This window comes from Bidens hawaiensis, unplaced genomic scaffold (genome assembly GCF_021521415.1).
Source record: "Bidens hawaiensis isolate Kalapana, Puna unplaced genomic scaffold, B.hawaiensis_p1.1 tig00037575_1, whole genome shotgun sequence".
NCBI lineage: Eukaryota > Viridiplantae > Streptophyta > Magnoliopsida > Asterales > Asteraceae > Bidens > Bidens hawaiensis.
This window is the reverse complement of record NW_027496554.1, coordinates 178,163-188,417: the sequence shown is the minus strand read 5'-3', so window position 1 is coordinate 188,417 and position 10,255 is coordinate 178,163. Positions and strand designations below refer to the sequence as shown.

The 10,255-nt window shown below is 34.3% G+C and overlaps 1 protein-coding gene across 1 annotated transcript; it reads right to left on the bottom strand.

The window, feature by feature from the left end:
• Positions 1 to 5,249: 5,249 nt before the first annotated feature.
• On the bottom strand, positions 5,250 to 9,531 carry LOC143589479 (ATP-dependent Clp protease ATP-binding subunit CLPT1, chloroplastic-like). The gene is made up of 6 exons (XM_077070231.1): positions 9,287 to 9,531; positions 8,157 to 8,192; positions 7,466 to 7,575; positions 6,587 to 6,766; positions 5,524 to 5,651; positions 5,250 to 5,454 (listed from the first exon to the last, which is right to left on the bottom strand). Exons 1-6 carry the CDS (start codon positions 9,493 to 9,495, stop codon positions 5,413 to 5,415), a joined length of 705 nt encoding a protein of 234 aa, XP_076926346.1. The 5' UTR covers positions 9,496 to 9,531; the 3' UTR covers positions 5,250 to 5,412.
• Between the last annotated feature and the right edge of the window lie 724 nt (positions 9,532 to 10,255).

Below are 10,255 nucleotides of genomic sequence, written 5' to 3'. Positions count from 1 at the left end.
GGTGCATTGTCGGAGACTTGTGGTATGCAAGCTTGAGGACCTTCCCTTTGAAGTTCTTGCCTTCCATCCATCCTCTCATTCACCCAGATTTGTTCTCTTGAAATGTAGCTTTAACATGCATGTACTTTTAGTGACATGCATGTGTTTGATAGTATGTATTTCGTATTTGGATCCGGGCTTGGGTTTTGCATGTGTAAAATTGGTTTTATACATATCAAATTAACAAGATTTAAAACGAATTTCCGCTGCGTTTTTGGTAAAATAGGGGTTTTATCACTTTGATAATCTTGTTAAAACCCAACACGGGGTTCGGGTCAGGTATAGAACCGGGTATTTGAATTCCTTATTTTCGGGTATTGAAAAAACCAAATATTCAAGTTTTTTCCAGTATAGATTGGATTTTCTAAAGTGCTGCACTTTTTAGGGTATTTTTGTGGTTTTTTCAGGTACTTTTTTGGTAATTTCGGGTATTTGAATACCCGGTCTCAGGTATAGGAAAAAAGCAGGTTCCGGGTATGGAAATGGTTCCGGTTTTCGTGTATTACTCGGTACAAATCATGTCTAGTTCAGGGTAAGAGTTTTGGTACTGAAATACATAACTTGTACCCTACAGGTAGTGTTGGGTACGGGTTCGGGTTCGGGTTCGGGTTCGGGTTCGGGTAGTAAAAAAATCGGTTCCGGGTTTTTTTTCGTGATCAGTTCCGGATTCAGTTTTTTTTTTTCATCTCTACTTAGTGGTGCACAAACGGGCCAAACCGAAACTGGACCCAGATACAAGGGGTGAGATTCAATACCCACTAGAACTAGTTCGTGTAAGGTAAATTAAGGTCCGAACGAGGTATAATTTTAACAAAATAAATTCACCCGTTGGCAATAGATATAAAACCGATCGGTGTGGATAAAAAAAAGAAAAGAAAATAAGTAATAAATACAACTCAAAATCATTAGCCTGTAAACGAACCGAACATTCAATAAACTGTTCGTGAACCGTTTGGTGAGAAGTTTGTTTATGTTCGTTTAATTTATTTAATTAAATGAACGAACATGAACATATGTTTCATCTATTTACGTTCGTGAAAGTTCGTTTATGTTTGCTCATTTATGTTCCTTTATGATCGTTCATTTATGTTTGTTTACAAATTAATAGAAAATAGTTAAATGTTATTCGTATGAATATCTACTTAATATTCTATATTTATTCGTTTGTGTTCGTTTAAGTGTGTTCTTTTATGTTTGTTTGTGTTCGCTTACGTTTGCTCATATATGTTCGTACCCATTGATTCCTCACCTATTTCACCAATTTAGATTTTTAAATGCGTCAATTTCTATTACTTATGCTTGTTACTACTAAACTATAACTACAATAACTATAGATTATTAAGAGATACTTTTTGTGTACAACTTATATCTCTTTGGAATAATGTATTTCAAATACTCATTATAATCTAACCAAAAGTTTTAGAAAATGTTGTGGAAATTCATAGTTTAAAAGGATATATCCTATTGTGTCCACCACTCCACCAATAGTTGCACACAAATGACATTCATGAGGTGTCTCATGTTATGCCTATATTTACTCATGATATAGGAATTATGTCATCATCCCATTACCATTGTTTCATTGTCATAGAAGATAATATCCATCAATTTCTAGATTAATCTTTGACATAATTAGTCAAACCAATGTTATGTAATGTGATGATTAGCTTTTAAAAATTTTATCACATAAGTTTCAAGCATGCTTTTTGGGTCTCCCAACTTTATTTATAAACTTTAATTTATTTGATTTTTGCCACATAAATTTCAAATATATACTTTCCTAACTTTCAACTTTAGTTCACGCATTTTACTTTTTGGCCCATCAGTTTTGATAATAAAAATGGTTATACAAAACTTTTACCAAAAAAATTCAAACCGAGACAGACCAACTTCTGGCCGCAACGAACGGTAGCTTTCGAATATCAACGCATTTTACCCACTTCGTCACGACGGGCACGGTAGCTTTCATTTTCTTTATATAAATTATTACAGGTTGGTATTTTGAATTACATATTAATGATTTGCTACACGTTATAGTCTTTAAATTACTGTGTGTTTACTTGAGAAAGATATTATCACCAATGGCAAAAAGCAAATGCACGTCTATGTCATGGATCATACAAATGCTACAAACAAATAGAAAACAACGAAATTACACCGAAAACATAACATGCCGAGAAAAAAGGCTTTTTCATGTGTTTACACTATTTTCCGTCCCATTATAGGTTAGAGAACTAAAATACCAAATTTGTGACTAGGTTGCATTACTTGGGTCTCATTATAAAACATTTGCCCCTGTTGTTAAGAAAACCTAGCATTGATAATGTATCAATACACACATCAGTCATGTGAATTGATACGTTATTATTTATATGCTCACAAAACAATGTAACAAAGAGAATTGAAAGGAAAGAAAAAAAAAACACGATGATTAACATGATTCACTCGGTCGATGGGACAAGCTATGTCCATTGTCGAACTATAGAGTTTTTAATGTTAATTTAGTATTGAAATCTTAAGAATACTTTTGAATTGTCAATTCGACTTTTGTTATTTAAATTTCGTCTAAAAGATATATTAATAATCAAACGATAAAACTCTTGTCATCTCACATTATCTCTCTAGAAAATTTCTAAGCAAATATTTAAAAGTTGTATAAAGTGATGTGATAACCAATTTCTATCTTCATCATGATCATTGAAAAAAAAAAGCGTTACATGCTTACTTGTAATCTTTCATGTTTGGAAATTTTGACATTGTGTCCATTAACTTTATGCAAAATAATAATAATAATAATAATAAATAATAATAATAATAATAATAATAATAATAATAATAATAATAATAATAATAATAATAATAATAATAATAATAATAATAATAATAAAAGGGTCAAATGAGCACGCACAAACATGGATATAAGATCATATATGTCTTCAAATTTTGGTGGGGTAGCACTTAACTCAATTAGTAGAAGATGACATGGAGGTTGACCAAGATGTGGTTAACCTTGGTTTGGTCCCATGTTTAGGTAAACAAATGTGTCAAAAGATATTTGATACGTGTAAGGTTTCTTTCATAGGAATAGACATTGTACCTAAACATATAATTTTGGTATATGAATGACAAGTGTGCCAAATAATATGGATCCAAGGTTGCACAAATGAGAGTTTTTGGTGTTAAGGTATATTGATATGAGTTTGCATATGAGAAAATTGAAAAGCAAAAGTATATACCGAAATGGGTATACGGTTACAAAGACGCATGTGATTAGCTATAACTTTATTGGCGGGTTCAAACACGGCATGGTATTAGCCTATTAGGTGATTGACTGATTTCCAACTTAATTATCGAAACCAGCCTTGATTACTCGCATCAAAACCGAACAAGTTAATATGCCATATGATATTTGAAAAAATATGCTTTTTTCTTTCGATAGACCAAATATTAAGTATGTTAAAATAACGCTTTGAACATGTTGAAGTTGTTGAATTAAGATGTTTGAAACCAATCGAATTGTTAATATTTGATATTTCAATATCAAGTTTCATGTGAGAGAAAAAAAAGTCTCCACTATTCGTAGTGATAACCTTTGAATCTCTCTAGCAGGGCTCTCGAATTCAAATCCAACTTCCACTGATTTTATCCCCCTTAAATGGTGGCACATGTTCAACACAAGCTGCATTTTTATCTAATCTCATTGGTTAGATCTTGTGACTTGTGAGCTTTTTTAGTAACAAGTTCTCGTGGTTACCAAAAAATAAAGATCCTTGATATTTGTGGGGAAACCTACGAACCCATAATAGTTAATGAATATGGGTACCTGACAAAGACGGGTATGAGGCTGATAATACCCGAACGCGTTCAGTTGTCATCACCGCATTTATAATATGATAATACTCAATTTCTTAAAGTAGAATGTCATAGCCCCCACTAGTCCAACTGACAACTTTACATAATTTGAATGTGTGTAGTGCGATTAGTTTAAGATTAGGAGGGTGAGGCATGAGGAAAGTAAGAGACAATGCATCATTAGTTGGTCACTGTGATGGTCGGCTCAAAGGGTGTGTGTTCAGACACTCCCTTCAAAAAGAGATGGTCCCGAACACTCTCACACAATTCTAGGCTTAGCTAACGATAACTTCAAGCCCACCCTATGCACGTGCACCCTTATGGGTCTTGCACTTTACATTCAACAACTAATTGGTACTTAACTAAAACGCTTTATAAAGTTGATACGTCATTAGGCTATGTGCTGGGGTTTAATGTGCATAATGCCCTGCCACGATAGCAGTAGGCTTTTTAACAAGCTCGTTGTGGTTTAACACTTTAACTAAATAATAAATTAAGGAAAAAACTAGGAAAAAAGTGTGATTGGTTGGCTTGAAGTGGACCCCATCTAAATGGTTCCTTACTTCCTTTTACCGAAGTTGATGGGTTAGCCATCTTTGAGAATTGTAAAAAAAAAAAAAAAAATTGGGCCGAAGGCGGAAAAAAGTTGGGCTTAAATTAATTGAATAATTGGGTTTAAACTTTAAACATTAAAAACACATAATTTTTTTTCAAAAATATATATAATTAAAAAACATAAATAAAACTCGGGCCTATCTGAGTTCGGCCTGGGTTAGTCGACCACCCGGCCCTGCCTCATAGCCAGCCTTGGTTAGCGCTTCCCAGTTTGGTGCCCCCGCTTTAATTCTCGTTGCGTGGTATAGTATGGTGCTAAGGTACTACATGGACAGAGGAGTTAGTCAACAACGCGTGGTCTTATTATAAAAACCTATTGACTGACCTGACCAACTGACTCAAGGTGGGTACACTGCCCTAGTGCATATGGCACTTGATGAATGTAAATTGACCACCACTTGGGTTAAATAGTACAGAATAAGTGGCTCAACTGTTCCAATTTAAAGGTGAATGTGACTTATTCACATCTAATAAAAATCACTTATTTGACTCATGCGTTTCATCAGAATGCACTCTAAAAATGGTCAACCGACATAATTGCAAACCAAACACACAATGCTGGTCCAGACCGGTTGACCCGAGGGCCGGCCAAATGTCTTTTACCATCATCATTCAAGTTTGAAATAATGTAGTAACAAACTTCAATCATTAAATTGATTAAAAAAAAGATAGGTTTTATTCTAACCAAATGAATGATGATTCTTTTTGACTTCTTTTTTTAAAGTTTTACATTACAAATTACAAACTATTAAAATTGCAACAAGAAAAGACATACCTATCATGTCCAAAATCATTGGGCCTCTTGTATAGGATTTGCAGATTTTGGGCTCTTAAATATTACAAATTTAACTTTGATCCACCTTGTAATTTGTAAATGGATGAAGCAGGAACATTGTATAAGGTTCTTTAAGCTCCCTTCTTGAAGCTCAAAATGATTTCCTTGTCCATCTGAATATATAATAATATATATATTAACTATTTTAACAAGCAATTGTATAACTACATCTATGAACTTACAGATTTCGCAAGCTCTTTAGCTTTATCATCATCAAAACCAAGCATTGCCATTAGTTTATGACCCGCTGATTCCTTCTGTGCCCAAATTCCTAGAAGCAAATGGGATGTCGTCACTTCTCCGTCTTCTCCTATAAATAGTACAAACAAGAAATCACACTTTTAGTAACTAGAAATACGGGCGCGCTCCCTCAAAAACAAAACGTATTGGTAATTTTGTTGGAAATTTATTGGTCCCTTCATGGTTTTCAAAATTCTTTTAAAAGAAGTAAAATAAAACATTCTAAGGGCATTTTTGGGATTGAGTTTGAAACTGCTTATTGACTTATTGGCTTTTTCAAAAAGCCATTTTGAAAAGTCAGGATTTGTGGCTTTTTTAAACAACTTTTTAACCCTTTCAAAAAGCTAAAATAAGAGGGATTTTATGTTTGCCATACAATTTTGCGACTTATTGGCTTTTTGAAAACCCAATAAGTCAATAAGTTGTTTTCAAACTCAATCCCAGACATACTCTAAATTTCTAATTCCATCAATTGATGATTAGTTGTTTGCTCTTAGTGGTTGAATGATTGAAAAATTGGAAAACTTTGTGAATGTGCCAATTTGGGTCTTTTGGTCAAGACATATGAGCTTGGGACCTTACACCCCAAACGTATTTTATAATTAAAATATTTATTATTGGTTAAGAGATATTAGCTTAAAGTTGTATCATGATCCGAGGAATTTTCTACAAATTAATGTAGCTTGACCCATTCTGAGCCGATATATTCTGACCTGACCCATTTTTGCCCCCCTATAGAGGCAAATCTTATATCCGCCACTAGAGAGAAGGCGCCTACGCATTCCATTCTATCAATATGGAATTTTCTACAAATTAAGGCAAATCTTATATTTCTCAAAAGTGAGTTAAAATATATATCGCACATTTGCACCTACGCATTCCATCAATACGTGTGTGTGTGTGTGTGTGTTATGATTTGTACATAATGCATACTAGATATAAAGTACTGCAAGAAAAATGGCACATGAGAGTGTTGCTTAGTTACAAGTATAAGAAAGTGATTACCTGACTTTAGTTTCTCATTGATTGCCCAGTCAATTGCCTTCTGAGCTGCTTTAGTCAAAGGGGGATGCTCGGGGCTGAAAATATACATGTCTGATTTTCCAAGTAATTTTACGGTTTCTTCTCTCACTTTGAAAAGTGTTACACCACTTTCTCTTAATAACTTTGCAGCCAAACTAGTTCCTGCATATTGAGTAAAAATCAAAAGATGGTTAAAGAAAAAAACAAAATTCCTACTTGTTGCAGCAATAACATGAACCCAAGTCTTCAAATGGTGTGGCAATAAAGAGTTAAAGACACGTGTAACCAATAAAGGCAGCGATTTGAATAAAAGATTTCAAACAAACACTGAGCTGTATCTATTATAAAGATTAAATGTAACTATAACCATTCTTTTTCTCTGATGTGCGGGTTCATGATCAAAGATTATTATAGAAAACACACAGCTTTCTAAGTAAAATATCATTTGCGTGTCAGCTAAAACTTGCATAATTGTATATTTGTTGTATGTCATAAACGACAATTTCTTTCTCCACTTTCCTGGACATTAAAAGCTTAATCTTTAGGCACAATTCATATGAAGTTTAACCATCTGTTACCTTAATAGTGTCTACTTTGGACAATAAAACCATACAGTATAATACATCAGAGTATTTGATTTTGATGACACAAAACAATTCAAAAAGATTAATTCTCACGGTCAATGAGTCAAACTTATTAAAACCACTATGCTAATGTCAATGTTCATAGCTATTGGCTTGCTAGCATTATGATTCAGATTATTAAGTGACAGGCTGATCAAATAGCTGATTACACAGAAGCATTATAACAAGTTATAATTCATGCACAGAGGCTAATAGTTAGAGAAATTAGCTGACTAACCTTCAACCAATATGCCCATCAACAGGGCCTCAGTCCCAGTGTTCATATACTTCAACTTCCTAGCTTCCAATTCACCCATGGCAAACGACTTTATGAATCTAAATGACCATCTTTACACACTCGCAAAATGAACATCGAAATTTGTCAAATAAAACAGAAATGGCAATTGCATAAGTAACCATCTGTTAACATTTTGTGAACCGTTCGGCAGAAAGTTCGTCCATGTTTTGTTCGTTCATTTACGTTCATGAACGCTCGTTTATTTATGTCCGTTAATGTTCGGTTAACCTGTTTAACTATGTAACTTTATTGTTTTTTTTAAATAAATTAAAATGTTAAAATAAGAACCCATGTCTATTTCCCGCTTCCACGCTAAAAAGGTAAAAACCCTGATTGCCCTTTTGGATATTTCTTAATAACTAACTTAGATAAATCATGTACTTTTAGACATTACTGAATATTTAATGTTTTATATTTGTCCTTTTGTGTTCATCAAGGTCTGTTCATTTGTGTTTGTTTACGTTTGTTCATTTATGTTCATGAACTGCTCTTTTAGAATGTTAACAAACAAACATAAGCAAACATGTACAAGAAAATCCATTCGTTTAACTGTTTGTGTTAGTTTGCAGGCCAAGGCATAAGTACTGTACTAAAAACAGAACAACAACAACAGAGTAAAGTAAGAAATTACTTGGCTTTAGTTTCAGGAGTTGCCTTCTCAGGTGTCCTGCAAAATCCCAACCAAATTGCACAATTAACGTCATTAATTTATAGTAAGCAGAATTAGAGGTGCAAATACCTGTCAACTGTTTTTTGGAATATTGATTACTAACCGTAACCAGTTATTAGTCAAAATATCAAAACCGATTATTGCCAAAAATAGTTAGCGGTTCCTAACCGGTTTTTGAGTGAAAAATCTCTCACCAGTGTAACCGGTTTGGTCTTGTTCGGTTATTAACCTGTTACCCAATTCAAAAAAAACTGAAATTAATCTTATTAACACTAACCACATTAGCCTATGTTCCATTGGTAACCGAATTCTCCTATATCAGTTATTAGCCTATTACAGTTCGGTTGCCAATAACCAGTTACAGTTCCTAACCAGCTTTTAAGTGTAAAAATCCTCACCTGTGTAACCAGTTCCATTCGGTTATTATCCTCTTAACCGATAATAACCTATTGAAACTAACCTTAATAACAATAACACTAGGAACCAATTTCTCCTATACCGGTTATTAACCAGTTACGTTTCAGTTGCCAATAACCAGTTACAGTTCCTAACTAGCTTTTAAGTGGAAAATCTCTCACCTGTGTAACCAGTTCCATTCGGTTATTATCCTCTTAACCGATAATAACCTATTGAAACTAACCTTAATAACAATAACACTAGTAACCGATTTCTCCTATACCGGTTATTAACCAGTTACGTTTCAGCTGCCAATAACCGGTTACATTTCCTAACCTCCCTAACCGGTTTCCTCGCGCCTGAAGCTGTGGAGCTACTTACCCGTGTTCAGCGGGTCATGCATAGTAATGTTATGACTCCAAGATCAGCAAATATAATTTTTAAAAGATTGGGTTTTGCGATTCAAAAAGGGGTAGCGGCGCAGCTTGTTGCCCGCTTGCCTTCTGTTTCGATGTAATCCAATGAACAGAAGTTAATTAACCGATAATAACCTAATTACTAGCACTAACACTATTAACCTACGTTCCGTTAGTAACCGCTTTCTCCTATACCGGTTAATCAATTACAATTTGCACCTCAAAACGAAATGAAAATCGCATGCTAACTGCAAACATAACATCGAATTGTAGACTTACGGAGCAGCAGGACTAGACGCAACCGTCGCGACGATGTACGGAAACCTAACGGAAGTTTGACGCCGGTGTGACGGCTGAATTGAGAGATGAACTCCGGTGAAAGAAGTGGCTACGGATGTGGTGGTACTTGACGGACGGAACGATGAGTTGTTACGGCAGCCGGAAGATGACGGTGAGATTGAGAGTACTGATAGAGATTGAGCAGCCATTGATGGATGAGTGAATGAAGAAGAAACCCTAAGCAACCGATTGTTTAATCTTCTCGTTTGAGATAATGGTGTTTATTCTGTTTTACCATTTTTAGGTTGTTACTGACAGTTAAATCAAATCAGATCAACTCAAATGATGGTTTAACCCTCACTTGTAGGGGTGCAATCGAGCTCGACTCGTTTAACTTACACGGAGCTCGAGATCGGCTTGTTTCGAGCTTTATTTTCAAAGCTCGAGCTCGACTCGTAAGTACCTTCTTGAGTTCGGCTCGGACTTGGCTCGTTTACTATCTATCAATTATCTTTTATATAATTATAATAATTATTTTCACGAGCATTTACATATTTCCCCTTCCTAAACTTTGACATTACATATTTGTTTAAACCATGCTTAAAAAACATTGTACATTTTGCATTAAAAACTTGTATTTTGAAAAAATATGTAAGTTCAAAGGTTTAGAAAAGGGGAATATGTAAAAATCCCTTATTTTTAAATATTTTTGTTCATAACATTATATATATTAATTAATAATTATTAAATATATATTTTAAAAAGTTATATAAATGACATGCTCGTTTAGACTCGCGAGCCGACTCGAGCTCGATAAGTGAAGCTCAGGCTCGGGTTCGATTATTAAACGAGCTTACTTTTAGGCTCGGGCTCAATTCAGCTCAGCTCGTTTGCACCCCTAAATTCACAAGTTTGGGTTATCAAGATCCAAGTTTGATCTAGACACGTGTCATTTTGGTAGATTGTAGC

Excerpts from the sequence above, each read along its gene's own strand:
- LOC143589479 (XM_077070231.1), bottom strand. The coding sequence starts at position 9,495 with ATGGCTGCTCAATCTCTATCAGTACTCTCAATCTCACCGTCATCTTCC. Across the intron at positions 8,193-9,286 it reads GCGTCTAGTCCTGCTGCTCC|GACACCTGAGAAGGCAACTC; the intron begins GTAAGTCTACAA and ends GGGATTTTGCAG. Across the intron at positions 5,455-5,523 it reads CTAAAGAGCTTGCGAAATCT|ATGGACAAGGAAATCATTTT; the intron begins GTAAGTTCATAG and ends TTATATATTCAG.